Source organism: Scyliorhinus torazame, chromosome 15 (genome assembly GCF_047496885.1).
Source record: "Scyliorhinus torazame isolate Kashiwa2021f chromosome 15, sScyTor2.1, whole genome shotgun sequence".
Taxonomy (NCBI): domain Eukaryota; kingdom Metazoa; phylum Chordata; class Chondrichthyes; order Carcharhiniformes; family Scyliorhinidae; genus Scyliorhinus; species Scyliorhinus torazame.
The window spans coordinates 197056099-197080767 of NC_092721.1; the positions used below are offsets into that span (position 1 = coordinate 197056099).

General features: G+C 44.5%; 1 protein-coding gene across 2 annotated transcripts in view; it reads left to right on the plus strand.

The window, feature by feature from the left end:
* Window positions 1-19246, plus strand: part of clns1a (chloride channel, nucleotide-sensitive, 1A) — a 49640-nt gene extending 30394 nt beyond the window's left edge. Inside the window, exons 4-7 of one of the 2 annotated variants that reach the window (XM_072477371.1) lie at window positions 529-654; window positions 5944-6120; window positions 13304-13370; window positions 19022-19246. In XM_072477371.1, the coding sequence (XP_072333472.1) occupies window positions 529-654; window positions 5944-6120; window positions 13304-13370; window position 19022 (371 nt within the window). In that variant the 3' untranslated portion in view covers window positions 19023-19246. The remainder of the gene's footprint in view (window positions 1-528; window positions 655-5943; window positions 6121-13303; window positions 13371-19021) is intronic. The other variant, XM_072477372.1, reaches the window with a different exon arrangement.
* Window positions 19247-24669: the final 5423 nt, after the last annotated feature.

Here is a 24669-nt window from a genome sequence, read left to right on the forward strand (position 1 = left end):
ATATTTTGGTTGTGAGTCATGAACTATTTTCAGAAATTTCTTTTTTAAATAAATTTAGTGTCCAATTCATTTTTTTCCAATTAAGGGGCAATTTAGCCTGGCCAATCCACCTACCCTGCACATCTTTGGGTTGTGGTGGGGGGGGGGGGGGGGGGGGGGCGAAACCCACACAAACACGGGGAGAATGTGCAAACTCCACACGGACAGTGACCCAGAGCCGGGATCGAACCTGGGGATTTTCAGAAATGTCTGCAATTACAGATCAACTGTCTTTCCTGATGAGCTCCTTTCCCAGCCCACTCCACAACTCTGCCGTTATTCCTTTATAATTAACCTTATTTAGGTGTAGCCTAGTTCTTTCTGATCCAAGTTTCTCTCACTCACATTGAATGCTAAATTCTACCATGTTATGGTCACTGCTTCCGAGAGAATCTTTGGCTTCATTGGCTGTAAAGCTCTTTGAGGTATCCTGAGGTGGTGAAAGGAGCTATATAAATGCAAGCTCTTTCTCTCAATGTTCCTTTGCAGTGGAGCCGATGTTTACAGCGATGTGCGACTGCCAGGCCCTGCACCCTGACCCGGATGACACCGACTCGGACAATGATTTCGAGGAGGATGATGAAGAGGGAGAGGAATATGATGTGGAAGCACATGGTTAGTAAAATCTTTTCCAAGTCAACACTACACATAATAGATATTTCAACCAAAATTCAAAACTATAATTTTCACTGGCTTGTAATTTTCTTGTGTTTAAAGATGAAAAGCCTGTAAAAGGCGCTACTTATCCTTTGGCCTTGCCTCCGAACGTTGTATTTTGGAGGCCTTCAGAGTGCTTTGGACCTTCATTCGCTGAAGCTTTTAAAAAGCTTCTACTGTTGTCCTTCGCACTGAATATGACCCGCATTGCAGACCCACTACAGTGTACATGTTGTAGCACACATGGTGCATTGTGGCAGTGAACTTCAACGAGTGGCTGGGGTTGAGGGTAGCTCCTGCCTCTTAAGTTGCAAATTGTGTAAATTGGTTGCCACATTTCCTCCGCGATAGCAGTAACCGCACTTCATTGTCTGTAGAGCACTTTGTAAATGCAAGTCTTGGTGTCTGGTTCATCTTGTCTGCAATCAGGGTCAGTGCAGTGGATTTTTGCCCACTGAGTGCTGGTGAAATTACAGCCAGCCATGGGCAGTGGGGCAAGAAAAGCATTGATTACAACAAATCTTCCCCAGTTCTGTTGATGAGGAATTATTCTCTTGATGTACACTATTGTTTGTGGTGCCTCAGTCCACTTTGCGTCAGGATTAAGGTTTGGAGAAAGGATCCCATCTGATGGGTTTGTCGATAGGATTTCCTCAGCGAGTGAGAGCCGAAAGTGATGCACTTACGTATCTGGCAACTGTAAAGAAAAACTGCAAGTTAATATTTTGGAAAACTGAAAGATAGTGCGCTTAAAAATAGAGAGAGGGATAAAAGGCAGCTACTCCCGTTCTGGAGAGTGAAAGTTGGGTGGCCTGCCGACTGCTTCATAAATTGAGAGATGATTTGTCCCAACACACTATGCCCCCCCCACCCCCGTTTCTGTTTTTAATCACGCGTTACTTTTTTGTTGGTCTTTAATTGTATGAGGCTTTGAGCAGAATGGTTATTTTGCTTGTGAGTTCGCGATTGAGGGAGGAATTACAATCAGGCCACAGGCACAAGCAGTTGTCTGTGAGCAAGTGGATTGTGTCATGAATCATTGGCCTTTTGTTCAAACTCTGCCGACTGTCATTCTGTTGAGGAGATTGGTTTTCCTTTCTTCGATCCCTGGCACGGGCGCCTGGCTTTCTGCCCCCATACCGTCATCCAGTGCAGAAAGAGTGCTCACAATTTGGCTCTGACTGTGTGAATGCAAGTAGCGTTCTTGACGAGGGTTGATTCACAGCATAGCTTTCTAATAAACTGTTTAGTTTGCCAAAATGTGTTCAGAAAGACCTGAATTGTTATGGGGGGGATGACTTGTAGAGTGGCATGGGGGTGAGGGGAGGGCTGTGGTGGGTAGCACTTTCCAGATCCAGCTCGATGTTTTGCTGGTGGGATGTGGGGAGAAACGTTTTCAGGTTCTTTCCACTTGAGTCCCTCATGTTCTCTGTGGTCAGAAAGGCAGCCCAAACACCCTGGGACTAACGGAGCAGCCCAGGATGTGTGCCTGCACACTACAATGATGCTGAACTGCTGAGCAACTCGGCTTGCTGGGACATATGGTGAGGGTGAGAAGCAAAAGAGATGGCAGATAGCTGTGGAATACGGGTTAGAATACCTTGAGCTCATTAGAGCAGAGACTGGAATTTTACATTCTAAAAGTATTTTGGTTGATTTTACTTGATGCTCATTTTATTTTTACAATCTGTGGTTACCAAAAAGCAAACTGCAGAACCCGTCAATCTCCAGAAGTGTAATTCCTTCTTTAGAACGAAGAAGACTTTGCAGCCATGTTTACAGCTTATCCATGTTCTTTACGCAACAAAAACTGCAAATTCTGGGTGGAATGACCATTGCAGGCCTCAAATCTGGGTCACTAAATTAAAGCAAACACTTGTCATTATTGAGAATATTAAACAGATGCAGTTAGAATTCAGAATGTCAAATTAAGATGAGGGAGTTTGTTCCCCCAGAGTTCAGGGGGCTTTGGCGTTCTCTACCCTAGAGAGCTGTGCTGTGGAGGCTGAGTCATTGAATATATCAAGAATAGGATCTAGGAATATTTGGTCTATAGGGGACTCCAGGGTTATGGGGAACAGACAGGGAATGAAGTTGGGACTAAGGTAAGATAGCCATGGAGCAGGTTTAGGGGGGGTATGTTTGGTCTACTCCTGTTCTTAGGAATAGGCTCATCAAAGAAACCGGCTTTGTGGGTCATTTGGCCTTTTCTTAGTTCATATCTATTGACTGTTGAATATCATCAGTTTGCTTTGCTACTCTGGCCGAATTGTTTCGCTGCTTAAATCAGGCTTTAAGATTGTCAGTGAGCTATTGGACTATAAATAACCATGTTCAAAAGAAATTAGAGTCCTTCAAAATGTGGCTGGTCAGTCTTGTGTTATGTAGACCATAAGACAAATAAAGAGATGCAAGATCAAAAAAGAACGCTAAACAGAAGTGTCAGTATTTCAGTCATTTGTTCAGAGCTGAAAAATGAGAGAGATCTCGTCTAGAGGACAAAGTAGAAGGCAGCAGAAAGAGGGGTCGACCTTGGCGTAGTGCGGTTGCAGACGAGCTGCAGTGAATGTGTGAGGATGCCTCGAAACAAACAAGCATGACATACCATGACAGCTCTCCTGGTACGAGTAGCTCAAAGCAGCAGCAACATTTGAACAGTGTCGGTATTTTGTGGCATTTTCCACATTGTATTTAGTTTTAAATCTATGAAAAGATAATAATTGTTTATTGTCGCAAGTAGGCTTCAATGAAGTTACTGAAAGGCCCCTAGAAATGTGACTTGGAATGGATAGAAATGAGTCTCGGAGGCTTTCCTCTTCTTGGCTAACTAGGTGCAATCGGTACCTGGGCACTGCAGGAATTAAATGAGTATGTTTGCGTGATTCACTTCTCACGCCCTGCTATTAGTTTGCCATCTCAAGCTGACTGCCGCCAATCCCAGTAGCCACCCAAGTGTTCACAGGGTTATGGCCGATGGGGCGTCTATTTGACCCATCTTGTCCCCTTCATCCAGAATGATCCTAAAGTTCTGCCACCCACTTCTCTATCCCCATTGCAGCAACTAATTCATTATTGAGCGATTCCTGGGTTTTATCTCTCTGATGGTGTGTTCCATGCGTTGGAACTTTTTTTTGGTGTTCTGATGTTAATCCTGACTGCCTGTTACTAGTTTACATCCGTGTCCCCCGTTCCTCCAACTTAATTTGGAATACGCTTTCCAGGTTTACATCCTCCCTGCCATTTGCTCTCTTCTGTGGCCCTGTTAGGTAATCGCCCAGGCAGTGTGCCCTCTAAATTTTTTCATTCATTCATTTTTTCATTCATTTCATTTTTTCCAAATTCTGTTTGTTCAGGGTGACCTTGTACTGCAGAGCTGCTTTAACATTGCCAATTGGTCACCCATACACTCATCTTAAAGGGATTGTTGCTTGTGCGAAGCCTGTTTGTTCCCTGCATGGCATATTCCTGATTGTTACACGGCCATCCACCCACACAACGTGGCGGGTGCAATGTTCCTGGCACTTTTCTTTCAAAGCCAAAGCTTCACTGGTCCTTCTTTTCCTCATCAATCACTCGGACCTCTGTGACTGGGGATCAGCATTATGGCTCCTCTGTGCACTGCCCGATTGTGCTCGATTTGAGGATTATTCCCAGTGCTATACATGTGGTCTGACCTGAGCGCATTGTGCACTCTGACCTCGCTCCCGGCCCCGCGTCACTGTCCGTGTGGAGTTTGTACATTCTCCCTGTGTCTGCGTGGGTCTCGCCCCCACAACCCACAGATGTGCAGGGTAGGTGGATTGACCACACTAAATTTCTCTTTAATTGAGAAAATAAAAATATTGAATACTCTTTTTAAAAATAAATATTAATTGTGCACTCTGACCATAGTTTCTTTTGCTTTTGTCATTTACTTTGGCAGTAGTTTCCTCGTCAACTAGAACCGTGTGGTAGCTGCAGCGCAACAGCCTCCCCGCATTCATAGAATTATCATAGAATTTACAGTGCAGAAGGAGGCATTAAAAGACTCCGCGTGCAAACTCTTGACACAGGCATCGTATAAAGTGCCCCCGTCGCTTCGGGGCTGGTGGTAATGATGACTTTGGTTCATCATTCAATTAGCTTTGCTGATCACTCCAAAGGCTGATCCAGAAACGAGCAATCAAAGTTTGGACTATCAGGTTTTGTGATTGTCATCCGAGTTTCAGTTTTGCAGTTTAACCAGAGATGCTGTGATAATTGCACATGCCAGTCATTAATCTACTTCCCTGACGCTACCGTGTTGGCACTGGCTGTTTGCTTTTGCCCATTTCAACCACAAGTTGGCAGTGTGTAAACAGAAACTGCTACCTGGCATGTTGCCCTCAGTTTCTGACCTTTCTGCCATTTGGAACAATTAATGTGAAGCTGCTCATGGATCATATTGCACAATAGTGTTTAAAAGGCCTGCCTTGTCTCCTGTATTCATAGATTATTTTACTCAGCAAATTGTTGTGACCTGGAATTCAATGCCCGAAAGGGCTGTGAAAGTGCCAAAAATAACTTTCGATCAAACTTCCTTCTAGCATATCTTCACACACTTTCCCCCGATGGGGAATAGTGGACAGGTGGTGGAAGAATTTGCAAGCTGATTTTCAGCTCTTTGAACCATGTCGTGAATGCTCCTTCTGTGCCCAGCGGGTTGTGGTGTGGGACGTGACCCTGGAGCTTCAGACGAAAAGAGGTTGGGGCGCTACCCATTGTGCCACGGGTAGCACACGGGTAGTCCTCTGAATAAAACATGTAGTTGAAGAGGAAAAATATTGCCGGGCTGTTGAGAAAGAGAAAGATAGTGGCACTAATTGGGCAGCACTTTGAAAAGGCTGGTAGCAGTATGATGTCTGAATGGCCTCCTGTACTGTATAATGTGTAATGAGGCCAATAGTAATTGCTTCAGCTGGTTTTGACTTCTCACAAGTCTTAAGCTGTCATAAACAGAATTGACTGGAGTGTTAGAAAATAAATTCATTTCTCTGCACAGATGGTTTGACTTTAGGAGTTTCTCATTTGCTTGGTTTGGAAATGGCAGGTTTCTGTGAGGGTTGTACCTGTGATTGTACATTGTTGTTCCCCCCCCCCTCTTTTTTTTTTTCTGGAGTGTGCTGACCAGTCGGGCTTGTAACCCATTGAGTGAATGCTGCGCTGTTTTTATTGAAGCTTGTTGCCCTTTGAAACCTAACCATCCATTTCTGCCTTCACTCCTGACAGAGCGAGGACAAGGAGATGTTCCCACTTTCTTCACCTACGAGGAAGGTTTCTCCCATTTGAACCCAGAGGGACAGGCAACCCTGCAGAGACTTGAAGGCATGTTAGCTCAGTCAGTCAGTCAACAGGCCTTTCATATGGCTGGGGTGCGGACAGAATCTTCAGCAGTCGACAATGAAGGTGAAGTAAACTCAACTCTGATGAGAAAGTGTGAACAGTGAGGAGAAGAGTAGAAGTGTTCAGGAGAACTTCTGAAATGGGGAAACACATGGCAGGTGAAATTTAATGCAGAGGAATGTGCAGTAATACATTTTGGATGGAAGATTAGGCTATATATATGTTACATTTTTAAATGGGTGCAGGAACAGAGACACCCCAGGATTGGGGTGCGTAAATGTTTTTGAAGGTGGCAGAGCATGTTGATGTAATTAGCATCCCTGTACCCAAATCCAAATAATTAAAATAAATTAAAAGGAACTGTGCTCCTCATGCAGGCACTGGAGGTCACCACTGCACAATGCCAGTTAGTTCCAGTACAGTCTGAGCCAATGTCATATCCATGCTACTAGTGGTATTGTCACTAGACTAGTAATCCAGAGACCATGGGTAATGCTTTGGGGTCCCGGTTCAAATCCCACCACGGCAGAGGGAGGAGGGTGGCACAGGATGGGACTGGATTTAAAGAAGTAATGTTGCAAGAGATAGCAATTTCACTGTAAATGTTTTGATGGTCTCTGCTAATACATTATAAGAACAGCAGCACAAAGGTTAGCTCAGTTGCTTCACAGCTCCAGGGTCCCAGGTTTGATTCCTGGCTTGGGCCACTGTCTGAGTAGTCTTCCCGTTCTCCCCATGTCTGCGTGGGTTTCCTCCGGGTGCTCCGGTTTCCCCCCACAATCCAAAGATGTGCAGGTTAGATGGATTGGCCATGCTAAATTGCCCCTTGGTGTCTAAAAAGGTTAGGTGGGGTTACTGGGTTACAGGGATAGGGTGGCGGCGTGGACTTAAGTAGGGTGCTCTTTCCAAAGGCCGGTGCCGACTCGATGGGCCGAATGGCCTCCTGCACTGTAAAATCTATGGTTTTCTGATAACTACTTGGCAACCCACACATTAAGAGCACCTTGAAGTCATTCTGGGAAATTGCCCATAAATGTATTTAATTCGTATGGCAGGCATACTGTGCACTTTTTGTACAGGTCCCCTTCTGCCTCTTACTGTCTCTTATGTGGTAGAGGCCTACATCAAACCCCATCATTTATTGAGTGATAGTTGCATCTTGCTTCAAACCACAAGTCCATTTTTACTGCCTTCATACTTGTGAAAATCTACCTTCTTACTTCATTGAAGAACCCAGTCACGTTTGTCAGACACAATTTGCCTTTCTGCTATTTGTTAACCTATGTTCTTCAAGTTTATGGTCTCTTAAATTTTCCCAGTTAGGTTGATTGGCTGAAAGTAGTTACCTGGTTTATTTTCTTATTCTCCCTCTCTCCTGTTTTTGAACGTAGATGTAACATTCATAATCCTCCAGTTCTCTAGCACCACTTCCATATCTGAGAAAGATTAGAAAATTGTGGCCAAAAAAAATCCAGAACTTCCACCTTGCATCCCATCCAGATTGGTGACATTGTTACTGTGAGCAATGCCAAGTGTTTAAATATTTCTTTTTATCTATATTTTTCTATCCAATTTCTCTACTACTTTTTTGAATGCGACATTATTGTGGTGTTCACTTCTCAAAAGATAAATGCAAAGTATTGATTTAGTACCACAGTCATTCCCTCTGTCTCTGCAGGAAGTTTTCTTTGTAGTTCTTAATGCTCCGCCACCTGTCCTTTGCTTACTCTATATATTGATCAAATACTGTGGTGTTCCCTTCAATGTTGACTGCTAATCTTTTCTCATGTCTATTTCGTGCCACGTTCCTCAGTGTGTGCTCCATTCTTCATGGTTCCGTACCTGGGTTCTGCCTCCACCACCACCCTTTCAAGCAGTGAGTTCCATACTTCTATCACCCTTTGGGTGAAAAGTTTCCTCATTCCCCCTCTACTCCCCACACCCACTACCACCATATCCAAACAACCAGGTAAGCTGTGGACAAAACCCCAAACAACCCCATTTCTCTTACCACACCTAACCATCCCATTATCATAATCCCTAAACTCAAACTAAATGAACCCCCCCCCCCCGCCCGCTCCCATGAGCTGCAGGTAACCCCATCTCCTCACTTCGTTAACTAACTAATTAATCTAACTAGCAGAGTTGCCCCTGCACAGAGAACCTTTAATAACCTCAAAAATACCAAACCAGCCCCTCTCGCCCAAAACAGATTTATAAATTCCAAGAACAGCAAAAGCAGTAAACTTCTTCATATTGTTGTGGGCCAGGACTTCGAAAACTCCAAAGCATATCATGAAGTTCACCTGACCTGCAACTGTTTATTTATTTTGGTTACGATGAGCACAAGGGCCTGACTTTCAGATGTTATTCAACGGAGGCCTTCAGCACTTTTAATCAAAAGCAAAGTTTAATCTACGAATTTAGTTAACATTTTTATAAACATATACAGTAGGCAGTTTTATCAACTACAAACATAAATACCCCACACAGCTACAGTACTCTATGTATAACCCTTAATAAATTTCCCCCTTAAGCTGTTCCAATTTAATAACAAGATCCCATAAACCAGAAAACCCTTATCAAAGGTGTGGCCCAGCACACAGCACTCAAGACCTGGTTTGGATGCTCTTGTATCTTTTCCAAAACTGGAGGTTTGAATTTCTTCCAGAAAACAATTATTTCTTTTCACATTATTAAGCAGACTGGAAACCGCTTTTAAAATGCAGATAGAGAAACACTTCTTTTTCGACCTGTGCTGTAAAAAACAGTTCAAACTCAAAGCGAAAGTAAAACTCAGAGCCACAGCCCAGCTCCCAACTCAAAACGAAAGTTAAAACCCAGAGCCACAACCCAGCTCCACCCACACAATGACATCACTGAAGCCATGTGATAAGACAAAAACTTTTCTTAAAGGGACACTCCCACGACAATATAAAGCAACAGACAGCCCCATACGTACCTCTTTAACCATTAACAAAAATGAACAGACAAATAGGAAAAAAACAATCTCTCTTTTCTCCCCCCCCCCCCCCCTCCCCATTCCAAATAAGTTTCCTTCAACTCGTGATAAAATGCAATTATTCCACCCCAGTCCGTTCCTTTGGATGAACACCTCAGCTTCCTCCGGAGTCTCAAAGTGATGGTCCTTCTTGTAGGTCACCCAAAGATGTGCGGAGTAAATCATGCCAAACCAAACTTTTTTACGACAAAATGCCGCCTTAGCCTTGTTAAAAGCTGCACGCCTCCTGGCAAGCTCTGAACCAATGTCTAGATGTATTTGTGCCCTGTGGCCCTCCCATCTGCTGTTCCGATGTTCCTTTACCCATCTTAAAATTGTTTCCTTTTCCTGGTAACTGAAACCCAACCACAAATGCCCGAGGTAGCTCCGCAGCACGAGGCTTCTGTCTCAGCAACCTGTGGGCTTGATCCTGCTCCGGAGGAGCCACAATTACCTACTCCCCTACCATCTTCCAGAGCATCTGCGCCATGAATTCTGTCGGGTTTGTACCGTCCAGCCCCTCTGGCAATCCAACCACCCTCAAAATCTGTCTTCTCAGCTGATTATCGAGGTCACCTACCTACCCCTTAGACCCTTATTTTCGGGCGCCGTCTTTGCCATTTACTTTTCCAAGCAAGAAATCTGGTCGCTCTGCCTCAACAGAGCAACTCCTGCAGCTACGCACCCTGCTAACTTCGCCACCTTGGCAGGGCCTCTCTGAGGACATCCCTGCCTCGGTCACCTTCTCGTGATTACCCAAAACCTCTTGGCGCAGCTTCTGTAATTCAGCAGCCAAAATCTCCATAGGTAGGGGGCTGGCCCAGGCACTGTGATTTTATTTTCCATTGATGCACTCGAGGTCTCCAATTTCAAAATTATTTCTAGTTTGACGCATCCCCTTGTTGTGGGGGCTTACACTAACAATTTGGAAAGTTTTTGGGCGCAAGTTCCGAGAAAAGTTTGAAAAAAGATTGCGATCCCGGCGGGAGCTCCTCCACGTGCGGCCACTACGTTATATGTTGCGCCGGAAGCCCCATCAATCACTTTACATCTGTGCCCCTTAGTCTGGGGGCCGGTTTAGCTCAGTTGGCTGGACAGCTGGTTTGTGATGCAGAACCAGGCTAACAGCCGGGTTCAACTCACGTACCAGCTGAGGTGTGATGATCCTCAGATTAAACCACTACCAATCAGCCCTCCCCCTCAAAGGGGAAAGCAGCCTATTGTCATCTGGGGCTATGGCAACCCATAAAGTGGACGTGAGTTCAGGGGAGGTTGTGGAGAAACAAATTAAGAGAGGGGTAAGCAGCCTATGGTCATCTGGGGCTATGGCGAATTTATGCCCCTTAGTCACTGATCTCTGCTAAAGTAAATGAGCCCTTTCCTACCACTCTATCCGGGCCCCCCTCAATTTTTTTCATCTCAATCAAATCTCCACTCGGCCTTCTCTAATCCAAGGAGAACAACTCCATTCTGTCCAATTTTTCCTGATAGCTACAATTTTCCAGTTCTGGCAACATCCTCGTAAATCTCTTCTGCACCCTCTCTAATGCAGTTACATCCTTTCTGTAATGAGGTGACCAGAACTGTACACAGTACTCCGGTTTTGGCCAAACGAATGCTTTATACAGTTCCAGCATAACCTCCCTGCTCTTCTATTCTGTACATCGACTTGGGTGCTGTATGATGAATCAATAGCTAACAAAGATGACTCGCACTACTGTGGTTTCTGAGGGCTATGCATGTAGGAAGTTAAATGTTGTACAAAATTTACTAGTGCTGAGCTAACTCAGGATAGACCAAGGATCAGATCTGGGATTTTTCTTTTCCGATTAAGTTACTAAAACGACAAAGATTGTCCCTGTTCCCTAATCTCGTTGGGAAGTTTTGTTATATTCCTGAAAGGCTGTTGCTATTTTTAAGACCTCAGTGGTGTGTGATGCTAAATTCAGGAGCATGATATTTGTGGATCAAAAGAAATTGAATTTCCAAAGCTCCTTTTTACAACCTCCAGACACCCCAAAGCACTTTCCAGTTAATTAATTGCCTTTTGAAGCATAATACTGTAGGTTATTAGTGCCATCGTGAAAATCACCTATTTCCACCTCTTAAGAGGGCCGAACATTGGCCCTGTCTCAGCTCATCTGCTGCTGAAACATAAGAACTAGGAGCAGGAAAAGACCACCTGGCCCTTCGGGCCTGCTCCGCCATTCAATGAGATCATGGCTGATCTTTTGTGGACACAGCTTCACTTTCCCGCCTGAACATCATAATCCTTTATTCTTCAAAAAACTATCTATCTTTATCTTGAAAACATTTAATGAAGGAGCCTCAACTGCTTCACTGGGCAGGGAATTCCATAGAGTCACAACCCTTTGGGTGAAGAAATTCCTCCTACGGTCAGTCCTAAATCTACTTCCCCTTATTTTGACGCTATGCCCCCCCCTAGTTCTGCTTTCACCCGCCAGTGGAAACAACCTGCCTGCATCTATCCTATCTATTCTCTTCATAATTTTATATGTTTCTATAAGATCCCCCCGCATCCTTCTAAATTCCAACGACTACAGTCCCAGTCAACTCAACCTCTCCTCGTAATCCAACCCCCTCAGCTCTGGGATTAACCTAGTGAATCTCCTCTGCATACCCTCCAGCGCCTGTATGTCCTTTCTCGGGTAAGGAGACCAAAACTGAACACAATACTCAGGTGTGGCCTCACTAACACCTTATACAATTGCAGCATAACCTCCCTAGTCTTAAACTCCATCCCTTCAGCAATGAAGGACAAAACTCCATTTGCCTTCTTGGTCACCTGTTGCACTTGTAAGCCAACTTTTTGCGATTCATGTACTAGCACACCCAGGTCCCTCTGTACAGCAGCATATTTTATGAATGAAACCCCCATTCATGCTTTCATTTCCTCCGGACCTGACTATTCAAATACATCCCTGGCTGATTCCACCCTCCATAAATTTGAAGTCATCCGAAACTCTGCCCGGCACTTAACTCGCACCAAGCCCTGTTCACCCATCATCGTTATGCTCACTCACCTCCATCGACTCCTGGCCAAGTAGCATCTTGATTTTCAAATTTTCATTCTTATTTTCAAATCCCTCCTGGTCCCCATCTGACTTCCAGCTTCACAACCCTCCAAGATGTTTGCACTCCTCTAATTCTGGACTATTTAAGCATCGCCAATTTAATCAATCCATTGGTGGCTGTGCCTTCACTTACCAAGGCCCCCAGCTCTGGAATACTCCTACACCCCTACCTTGCTTTATTCCTTTAAGATTCTCCCTAAAGCCTATCTCTTAGATCAAGCTTTTGGTCATTTGACCCAAGAGTTCTTTCCGTCACCCGGTGTCAAAAATATTCCAGTGAAGCAGTTTGGGGATGTTTTATTACATTAAATGTGTTATATTCAAATCAATTTGAATTTAATAACAATCTGGATTTAAAAGTCTAATCATAACCATGAAACCATTTGTCAATTGTTTCCGATTTGGTTCACTATTGTCCTTTAGGGAAGGAAATCTGCCGTCCTTACCGGGTCTGGCCTACATGTGACTCCAGACCGACTGTGACATTTAACTGCCCTCGTTCGGGATTCAACAATAAATGCTGACCCAGCCAGCGATGCCTGCATCCCATAAATGTAATTAAAGAAAAGGTTAATCTGGCAACCAGTTTTCCCGCACGTTCTACAACAGCACAAAGTTAAATTACCAGTCAGTTGGCTTTTGATTGGAGAGCGGAAACCAGGACCGAGTGCCAAAAGGCAGACAGGGCCTTGGTCTAATGTTCAACAAGCAGCACCTCTTGGCAATGTGAGATTGCTACCGTAGTTGATTTTTGCTTTTCTTTCTTTCTTCCATGGGATACGTGTGTTGTTGGCAAGGCCGGTATTTGTTGCCCATCCCTAAATGACCTTAAACTGGCTTGCTCAACCATTTCAGAGGGCAGTTAAGAGTCAGCCACATGGCTGTTGGTCTGCGTCACATGTAGGACATATAAAGAACGTTCATGAACCAGTTGGGCTTTTACAACAACCATTGCTGAGACGAGCTTTATATTCCAGATTTATTTATGTAAATCCCACCAGTTGCCATGGTGGGATTTGAACCCCTGTCCCCAGAGCATTAGCCTGAGCCTCTGGATTACTAGCCCAGTGACATTGCCACTCTACCATTCCCCAATATATATCTGCAGTCCTGTGATGCTTTGGGATCTAATTGTAATTTCCCTTTGCAGATGGAATGGAGGTGGATGCCACTCCGGCAGAAGCTGGACAGTTTGACGATGCTGATGTCGATCACTGGTAAAAGCTTGTTTAAGTCTCGACTTAAAGCAATGTTCTCAGTGTTGTGGCAGGAACGCAAGGGCTTCCGATTATTTTTTTATTTTTTTTAGCTGGAATTTGCAGGTGACCAGTTGGGTTAAAAAATCAAAGCAAGTAGTATCCCAGAGGCCTGCACTCATCGTGGTGGGAACATTGTGACAAAACACATCCCACATCCTCCCTCTCCAGCCATGTAGGAGAGACCAAAGGGAAAAATCACAGCGAAAAATGTCCTCCAAAAAATTCCTGCCTGACTCCCTATGGCCATCAAACCCAAACCCAATCATACCGTTTAAGTGTCATCTGTAAGTGGGCAACACGGTGGCACAGTGGTTAGCACTGCTGCCTCATGGCGCTGAGGACCTGGGTTCGATCCCAGCCCTGGGTCACTGTCCATGTGCACATTCTCCACATGTCTGCATGGGTCTCACCCCCACAAAGAAGTGCAGGCTAGGTGGATTGGCCACACTAAATTGCCCCTTAATTGGAAAAAGAATAATTGGGTACTCTAAATTTTTTTTAATGTGTTATCTGTAAGAACACTCGTCTTTGGTTTGTTGCTGTCTTATCATTTTCACAAGACATTATTAAACGGTTGCCTTGCAAGTGAAAAGTCAAGGAAAACATGTTGTTTTCCTCCTTGCTGCAGGTAAGCTACTTAATGTTTAACAGTCTTAACGGCATTGCGAGGTTACCATTGAAAACAGCCCCAAAGTGGAATGAACATGTTAAAGGGAACAGCCATGTGTCTAGAAATAAACCCGTGACGGAATCATTGGGGGCAGGAGGAAAGTCTTGGTCATTTCTCACCCAACGTCCTGATTAGATTACTGACCCCGGGTCTCTTCAAAATGCTCCACTTATAAGGGTTTCAACAACTTTTATTGGAGGTACACCATCTTCCTGTGAAGGATTTTATTGGCAAACCCTTACTTTTCTGTTCCCTCTTTCCTCCCCCAATTCTGTAGGACCTGACTTGGGCGCCTGCTCCCCTCAGGGTACCTCAGCCAAGTGGTGACTGCTCATGGGCAAGTCTTGACGGCGAATATCGGGGTCTTTTCCCACGATGCACCCTGGGTACATCATCGCCGAGGCTGAGCCATTTCTCACCTGCATGCACTCGTGCGCTTCACGGGTCCGCAAATGCGCAATCAGGAATGGAAATTTGTTCCATCCCCGCCAACCCACACCTCTACTTCAGGGATGCCAGGCCCGATTGTGGTGATGCTCCTGTAACCGCTAACTCTACACAAACCAGGGCAGAAGCTGGATTCCTCCTGGTCTGTGTCAGCTACAACGTCACTGTAGCAACCCAGTAAACATTTTTCCTTTTTTCTGAAATATACAATGCGTTATCACTAATCACATCACAACTTTGTGTGTATAAACGCTGTGACCTGGATCATCATCTGCCCTACCAAATGATAAACAAAACTTCTGCAACATTTTGTTTCTTTGTTCTACTTAATGATGTTGCTTGAGATGGCGGCTGCAAGTCATTGAAACATCACTCATGGTGTTGGCCTCAATCCAGTCTCCCATCTACCTAATTTTCATGTTTTTAACTATTTCTCATTGTACCAGAGCAGAGTTAATGAGTGACATGGATGCTGAACTTGCAGCAAAATCAACATTAAAATGTTTTGCTCAGATTGTTATTAGATCACAGTTACCATGGGAAGGTATTGAGACATAGACTAGAACCACAATTAAAGAGAAATTAGACAAATGTTTGAACAAGAAAGTCAGGATACAAAACGGAGAAAGACTTGCATTTATGTAGCGCTTCTCACAACCACTGGATGACTCCAAGCTATTTACGGACAATGAAGTGCAGTTGTTGTACTACAGGAAACACGACAGCCCCATCCATGCACACAGGAAACTCCCATAAACAGCAGTGTGATTCGATCCAGACAACATGTTTGTGTGATGTTGGTTAGGGATTGGTATTGGCCCGGGCACCAGGGAGATCTCCCCTGCTCTCATTTGAAGAGGTACCGTGGGATCTTAACATCCATCCAAAACAGGCAGGTGGGGCGCCTCACCCAACAACCAAAAACTCACGATTTTGGCTGGTCAACTCTTGATGCGGGAATCATATCCAAATTCAAAATCCTGCAGCCGAAGAGTGTCACAATATTAGTAAACCTGTCTGACTGGAAGGAATTGTAACCGGCAGGTGCTGAGCATTTCCCTTACAGAAGCAGATCTTTGGTTTCCTGCCTGTAAGCTGTGGCTGAACTGGTAGCACCTTCACCTTGGAGTCAGGAGATGCTGGGTTTTGAAGTAGCACGCCAGGGTTTTTTGAGTACAAAAAACAAGGTTGACACTCCAGTGCAGTACCGCACTGTTGGGAGGTGCTATCTTTAGGATGAGATGGCCATGGATCCTCATGCTAAATGTTACCTCGGTGTGCCATTCTGCCTGAATGCATTCCGGGGGGCACTTTGGGGGGGGGGGGGATTTACCACAGAAGGCTCTACATAAATGTTGCCTAAATTCGGTAGTGGGGTTTGGGCCGCAAACAAATAAAAGGGAAGCTGAACAATTTGTTCACTCAGCAACTTCCCTGTGAAGGCACTGAGCCCTGGATATGGTACAGTGTCACGCGTGTCAGTACAGCATCTGATATCTCACCCACGTCATTATTTACAGAGAGTTTTGGCAGGCTGTTTTACTGTGTGATTGCTGGTGTGGCCATGTTCAGTGCTATCTTGTTGAATATTCAAACTGCCATCTCAGCACAGACTAAAGTTTGAACCTTGGACCTTCCTGGCCTTTACAAATCAGTTACTCGTTGACTAAGCTTTGCTGTGTCATTAGGTGGAATCATATTAAAAATTAACCGAGTGGAGTGGAAGCATTGTTCATAGGAACAGGCCATTAAATGCACTTCACCTCTCTGTTAATAATGAAATACTTGCAAAAATAAATCTAATGGAGAAGAAAAGGGAATCACGGTGATGGTTGATGAAATATTTCATTCTTAAACTTTGATATAAAAAACGTAGATTTACTAAGATATCAATCAATCTATTCCCGATTGCATGGTTTTGTTACTGCATTATTGATATCCATTTCAAAGTCTGCCTGAGCTGAAACAAAACCAGCTAATCTGGGATAGAGATTCGTGCCAACAGCCTATGGGTTAATCCACTGTGGCTCCGCAAAAATCCTCCTGCATTTTGATTGAAGTACTGGGTGGATGTTCAAATGTTGCAACAAACTAAACAATCTTCTGTACATCTTGCCGATAAACCCACATTGATTTGGTTGTTACTTCTTATCCCATCCCTGTCTATGAGAAGGCGGTGTACTGGTAATGTCATTGGACTAGTGAGAGCCCCCGGTTATTGCTCTGGGGGATTAATAAATCTTGAATTAAAAGCTAGTCATCTGTTTCACTAAGGTCCTTTTAAAGAAGGAAATCTTCCCCGGCCTACTTGTGCCTCCAGACCCTCAGCCTCTTCACTGCCCTCTGGAATAGCCTAGCAAACCACTGAGTTAAAGGGCAATTGGAGATGGGTAACAAATCCTAGCCTTGTCAGCGACTCCTGCATGAAAGCATTGAGTCTTACATCCCTGACAGAGTAGTGGGGGCATGTTGCCTAGTCGCTCTGGACTGCACCGATTGAGCAGCTGAAAACCGTAGAGCTCGTCATGACGTAGCCCAAAGTAAATTTGCATATTTTGAGCCATACTATAAATGCAGTGTTAAAAATGGATCTTAAGTTGGAAAATCTGGCTGAAGGTACTGGGTTACCACAAGCCACTTTGTAGCCGACACGGACCGGGAAGATTCCATCTCCTACCCTGGTTTGTGTGGAGTTGGCGGTTACAGGAGAAGGGTGTCATAATATGCACCAGTATATCATGGTGTAGATACCCACACACTGATGGACACACAGCAAGACCAATCAACACACACAACACCGCAGCCAATCACCAGTTAGAGCACACTGACTATAAAGACAGGGGGCATCAGAGTTCCCGCTCATTCAGGATGCAGCTTCCTAGAAGGACAGAGCTTACAGCACAGATCTTCACCATGTGCTGAGTGCATAGACTGGTTAGGACAGGCATAGGTCTTTAGTTTAATCTAACATCGTGTTAACCCACAGTGAAAGTATGTTCAACAGTTTCTAACTTAATAAAATAGTATTGCACTATTTTAAGTGTTGGTGGCGTGTATGTGTTCCACGGATCCAGAGCACCCAACACATCAAAGGGGGCCACAGTTTGGCCTGGCATCCACCCTGAGGTAGAGGTATGGGTGAGTGGGGGTGGAATAGGAGGGAAGATGAGATGAACATGAAAATAGTGGTTACCTAGGGTTCGAACAGCAATTCTAAAGGTGATAGAGGGCATGGTAGGTGGAGAAGGGAGAGGGTTTGTAAACCGGGACGTTGGATCTCGTGACAAAAGCGATACCCAGCTGAGTCACACAAGTCTGAAAGTCCACTGTTGAATCCTTGGTTTCCCAGAGTTTGCTGATTGTGACTGAGTTGCAGTAGGCATGGGGCTACGACTGAAAATAATATTAATATTAGAGGAGACGGCCATTCGGCCCCTCGAGCCTGCTCTGTCATTCGGTAAGATTGTGGCTGATCTGATTGTTGCCTGAATGCCACTTTCCTGCCTGCCCGGGCTCCAGGACGTTGCCTCCCAGACTGCCCTGTATTGAGAACTCAACTTAGTCCTATTCAACTCCACTGTGTGTCTGCTTAAACCGGATTCAGTCTTTACCTGATATGTAAACAGCCACATTCCTACACGAGCCACTGCGGTGGCATTGAGCTTGTTTGACTGCCAATTAGTTTAATTTTCTTAATTCCCCTTGAGTCATTGATGTAATTTGTAGCTAACTCATTGGGAAGTGTTCTGAGGCTCTAATACCACTGGGGTGGGAGGGGGGCGTGGTGGACAGAATGGATTTCAGCAGTGGGGGACCCGAATGGCTCCAAAGATGATGTGCCAATTATGGCAGCTCAGAACCAAATTAACCCTGTGTGGCAAACTTGCAAAGCTGACACCTCAGCCTGACAGGTTCAGCAGTGCTCTAGGACACTGTTGATTGACCAGCCAACCAAATTCATTAATGGGAGTTGGAGGTGGATTGGATGAATAATCAATGTTGGCATCCATCCCACTTAACACTCATTCAGCCTGCATAATAGCCTGAAGAGTAGGTCCGTCATGACTAGACAAGTGTCAAGAGGCAGGTTGATGCTTTGTGTTGATAAACTGCTCTCACTCGAGGGACTGGACTCCTGAATAAAAACTGCTGTGGATAGTTCCTTGTGAAAAATAGCATCACAGTCTGAAATAAATGTTGGGAGCGCTCAGCGGTTCAGGGAGCATCTCGAGGGAAACTGAGTTATCGTTTCAGGCCAGAAACCTTTTGTCAGACCTGGAGTATATTGGTGATCAACAGCAATCAACGTTTCGAGGTCTGGGTGACTCTTTGTCGGAGAAACCGAAACTTGGTTGATGCACCTCATGGCGTGTCAATTCAGTCCCTCGCCCAAAAGGGTGAAAGGTGACTTAAAAACAAGCCTATTTTCAAAACAAAAAGTAATCTTCTTAAATATTTGTTTTCTTGACCTAATTTTCTATTTGTATTGCAGACGGGCCTCAATAATTGGCAAGTGACTTGAACTTCCAAAGACTGCATCTCATCGTGACGTGATAGTGGCCGACCTGATTACAGAAGTTTCATAATTAACATTGGAAGGAAACAAAGACAGCTGCCTAACCTGGTTTATATGTAACAAAACTATTGGGGTAAAATGTGTCCTGTACTGACAGCTACCATTAAATTGCCCAATATGAAGTTGGGATGCAATGCTTAATATAGTGCTGTTTTCGTATAGTGTACGTCACATTTTGTGTCGCAAAGTGTTGCAAGGTTACAATGTTAAGTAAAACCTCTTTTGTACTGCGTGGATAACTAATTTCAGCTGCTTTTTGAGTCTCTTATGTGGGGGACCTGGGGAAGGGGAGGGGGGGCTCATGAAGATATGAGGGGGTCCCAATTTGTTTCGGGCAGATTTCCTGATTGTATATTTTTTGCCATGTAACAAATGGGCAATAATATAGTTCAAAAATGTTTTAAAACTAAAAATGTTAATCCTGACAACAGTTAAAATAGCTGGTCAACAGTACTTGGATAGAAACTGTAGACATTTTTTTAGGGGAAACATGAATAAATTTGCAAAATTTGTACCTCCACAGCTGCAGACAAATTAAAATACCAAACTCTTATCCTGGTCAATTTCTGTTCTTTGTCTCTATAAGCTTGTGGGCACCAGCATTGCAATGTTCCTACCACAAAGAGAGAGAGGATGATATTTTAAAATGCAAAATACTCCAGATGCTGGGAGTCTGAAATAATAACAGAAAATGCAGGGAAACCCCCAAGTCTGGTCACATTTGTGGAGACAGAAACAGGTAACACTTTGTTTGGTCGCCCTGTACACCAACAAGATCCTCCAGAGCCTGTCAAATTCGCTACCACAGAAAGTAGTTGAGGCCAAAACATTGTATGTTTTCAACAAGCAGTTAGATAGAGCACAGAGCAAAGGGGATCAAAGGATACCTGGGGGGTGGCGGGATCAGGCTATCGAGTTGGATGATCATAATGAAATGAAGGGCTGAATGGCCTTTCTATGTAAATACAGGCATCGAGTGCAAAAGCAGGGGAGCTTTGGAAAACCTATTATCAATCTCAGTAGTCAGGCTTCATTTTTAGTATCTTGTCCAATTCATCGGGTTTCACTATGCAGAGAAACCAGAGAAGTTAGGATTTTTTTCTATAGAAGGTTGAAGGGAGATTTAAGAGGTATTCAAAATTGTGAGCCGCTTTGAGAGAAGGGCAGCACGGTAGCATTGTGGATAGCACAATTGCTTCACAGCTCCAGGGTCCCACGTTCGATTCCCAGCTTGGGTCACTGCCTGTGCGAAGTCTGCAGATTCTCCCTGTGTGTGCGTGGGTTTCCTCCCACAGTCCAAAGATGTGCAGGTTAGGAAGATTGGCCATGCTAAATTGCCCCTAGTGTCCAAAATTGCCCTTAGTGTTGGGTGGGGTTACTGGGTTATGGGGATAGGGTGGAGGTGTGGACCTTGAGTAGGGTGCTCTTTCCAAAAGCCGGTGCAGACTCGATGGGCCGAATGGCCTCCTTATGCAATGTTTTCAGAAGGTAAATAAGTTTTCACTGGCAAGGCAGTAGCCAGGGAATATTATTAGTGTAGGAAAGAGGACTAATTAGATAGAACTTTCAAAGAATATGGGTAGACTCTGAACCAAATAGCTTCCTATTGTGCTGTAGTTCGATTAAGGTGTTCAACCAAAAAGAAAATTTTGTTTGCAACACTAAATAGAAACTTACCTTGTTCCTCACAGCCAACGACAACCGGGACTGCCGTCAAAACAATTGACCATAACTTCAGAAAAGATCAATTAGCACTGTTTGGCACAATCCTGTTTTCCACCAACCTCTTTATTTTTATTTTTTTTGCAGTAGTGGAAGTTAGTATTCTACATTTAAATACATGTTAGGATTACTTGTATGATCTGCTGGCCTTGCCAGCAATGCCGACATCCCATGAATGAATATCAAAGAAAAACAGGAACTGAGAATGCCGGGAAAACTCAGCAGGTTTGGAGGGAGAGAAAACCATTAAAGTTTCGAGTCTGTTTGGCAACTTCAGAGCTGATGGGAGGGAGAAATTTATTTGATAAAATAAATTAATCTTGGTCTTTTATTCGCCTGACCGTTCCGATTGTACGGGCTGGTGCGCATTGGTGTAAATTATACTTGAGCAGAGAGTTGAAGGAAGGTCAGAACCGACACCACTACCTACGTACAAGGCCTCTGTCAGAGGTGGATGAGACTTGGACAGACAAACTTTTTTCCCCCCACAGTGAGTTATGATGTGGATTGGCAAAAGCCAACGTTTTTGTAATGGATATCGGTGTCGCTGGCAATGCCAGCATTTGTTGCCCATCCCTCATTGCCCTTCAACTGAGCGGCTTGCTGGGTCACCTTGCTAGGAGCTAACCACTTTGCTGTGGACGATTTCCTTCGCTAAAGGGGCAATTATAACAATATTAGGCGGGAACTATTATAACAATATTAGGCGGGAACTGAAGAACATAGATTGGGGCGGATGTTTGAGGGCAAATCAACATCTGACATGTGGGAGGCTTTCAAGTGTCAGTTGAAAGGAATTCAGGACCGGCATGTTCCTGTCAGGAAGAAGGGTAAATACGGCAATTTTCGGGAACCTTGGATAACGACAGATATTGTAGGCCTCGTCAAAAAGAAAAAGGAGGCATTTGTCAGGGCTAAAAGGCTGGGAACAGACGAAGCCTGTGTGGAACATAAGGAAAGTAGGAAGGAACTTAAGCAAGGAGTCAGGAGGGCTAGAAGGGGTCACGAAAAGTCATTGGCAAATAGGGTTAAGGAAAATCCCAAGGCTTTTTACACGTACATAAAAAGCAAGAGGGTAGCCAGGGAAAGGGTTGGCCCACTGAAGGATAGGCAAGGGAATCTATGTGTGGAGCCAGAGGAAATGGGCGAGGTACTAAATAAATACTTTGCATCAGTATTCACCAAAGAGAAGAAATTGGTAGATGTTGAGTCTGGAGAAGGGTGTGTAGATAGCCTGGGTCACATTGAGATCCAAAAAGACGAGGTGTTGGGTGTCTTAAAAAATATTAAGGTAGATAAGTCCCCAGGGCCTGATGGGATCTACCCCAGAATACTGAAGGAGGCTGGAGAGGAAATTGCTGAGACCTTGACAGAAACCTTTGGATCCTCACTGTCTTCAGGTGATGTCCTGGAGAATAGCCAATGTTGTTCCTCTGTTTAAGAAGGGTAGCAAGGATAATCCAAGGAACTACAGGCCGGTGAGCCTTACTTCAGTGGTAGGGAAATTACTGGAGAGAATTCTTCGAGACAGGATCTACTCCCATTTGGAAGGAAATGGACGTATTAGTGAGAGCCAGCATGGTTTTGTGAAGGGAAGGTCGTGTCTCACTAACTTGATAGAGTTTTTCGAGGAGGTCCCTAAGATGACTGATGCAGGTAGGGCAGCGGATGTTGTCTATATGGACTTCAGTAAGGCCTTTGACAAGGTCCCTCATGGTAGACTAGTACAAAAGGTGAAGTCACACGGGATCAGGGGTGAGCTGGCAAGGTGGATACCGAACTGGCTAGGTCATAGAAGGCAGAGAATAGCAATGGAAGGATGCTTTTCTAATTGGAGGACTGTGACCAGTGGTGTTCCACAGGGATCAGTGCTGGGACCTTTGCTGTTTGTAGTATATATAAATAATTTGGAGGAAAATGAAACTGGTCTGATTAGTAAGTTTGCAGATGACACAAAGGTTGGTGGAATTGCGGCTAGCGATGAGGACTGTCAGAGGATACAGCAGGATTTAGATTGTTTGGAGACTTGGGCGGAGAGATGGCAGATGGAGTTTAATCCGGACAAATGTGAGGTAATGCACTTTGGAAGGTCTAATGCAGGTAGGGAATATACAGTGAATGGTAGAACCCTCAAGAGTATTGAAAGTCAAAGAGATCTAGGAGTACAGGTCACTGAAAGGGGCAACACAGGTGGAGAAGGTAGTCAAGAAGGCATACGGCATGCTTGCCTTCATTGGCCGGGGCATTGAGTATAAGAATTGGCAAGTCATGTTGCAGCTGTATAGAACCTTAGTTAGGCCACACTTGGAGTATAGTGTTCAATTCTGGTCGCCACACTACCAGAAGGATGTGGAGGCTTTAGAGAGGGTGCAGAAGAGATTTACCAGAATGTTGCCTGGTATGGAGGGCATTAGCTATGAGGAGCGGTTGAATAAACTCGGTTTGTTCTCACTGGAACGAAGGAGGTTGAGGGGCGACCTGATAGAGGTCTACAAAATTATGAGGGGCATAGACAGAGTGGATAGTCCGAGGCTTTTCCCCGGGGTAGAGGGGTCAATTACTAGGGGGCATAGGTTTAAGGTGATAGGGGCAAGGTTTAGAGTAGATGCACAAGGCAAGTTTTTTACGTAGAGGGTAGTGGGTGCCTGGAACTCGCTACCGGAGGAGGTGGTGGAAGCAGGGACGATAGTGACATTTAAGGGGCATCTTGACAAATACATGAATAGGATGGGAATAGAGGGATACGGACCCAGTAAGTGTAGAAGATTGTAGTTTAGTCGGGCAGCATGGTCGGCACGGGCTTGGAGGGCCGAAGGGCCTGTTCCTGTGCTGTACATTTCTTTGTTCTTTGTTCTTTGAGTGGACCCGATGGGTATTGATGACAATTGTTCCATGGTCACCATAACTGAGACTTGCTTTCAATTCCAGATTTGATTAATTGAATTTCACCAGCTGCCATTGTGGAATTTGAACCCATGTCCCCAGAACATTAGTCCGGGCCTCTAGCTTATTGGTCTGCAACAACTGTCTCCCCAGCAAATCAGAAGTGACTTTCAGCGGGGAATTGGGAACACAAAAGGAGAAATCATTGCAGGGCTACAACACCTTGTGTTATAAAAACAGCATGCCGAAAACGTGGTCAAAGTGTTAGGTTTAAGGAGTGTCCTGAGCTGGAGAGAGAAAGAGTGGGACTAATTGAATAGCTCTTTCAAAACCAGCATGGTTATGATGGGCTGAATGGCCTCTTTCTTTGCTGCCTCGTTATATGATCACAGGTTTCCTTATCCAGTCATTTGAGTGTAGTCCTTCACGTCACGGCTGAACAGAAAAGTGGAATCTGACTGTCTGAGATACTCTTCTCAGGCTGTCGAGTTCTATTATTTCTGGATGGAAGGGCGACATGTAAACCTTTCAGCGTTCAAACTCCAAATTAGAGCTTTTGGGACAAAAGCTTCAATGGTCTGTGGGTAATTGTGTTCCATCCCTTAACAGGGTCTCAATCCTGGAATTTGTTTTCCTTTAACTCATTGAGGAACTCCCTTTAGAAAGTCACCTAATGCCTTCTTAATCATCTGGATAGCTGTCGCAGGCCAGTCTGCATCTGGTTAGCAGTTACCCTGACCCTTGTTCAGATTCCTGTACATCAGAATATATGACATAGAGCATGAATAAGCCATTTGGCTCCTCAAGCCCGCTCTGACATTTGATAAGCTCATGGCTGATCTGATTGTGGGTTCTACATTCTAGCCGGCTCCCTGATAACCTTTAATTTCATTGTCAGACAAACATCTGTACGTTCCTAATCACCTGCATACATTAAAATGATAACTGTTATTCTTTTG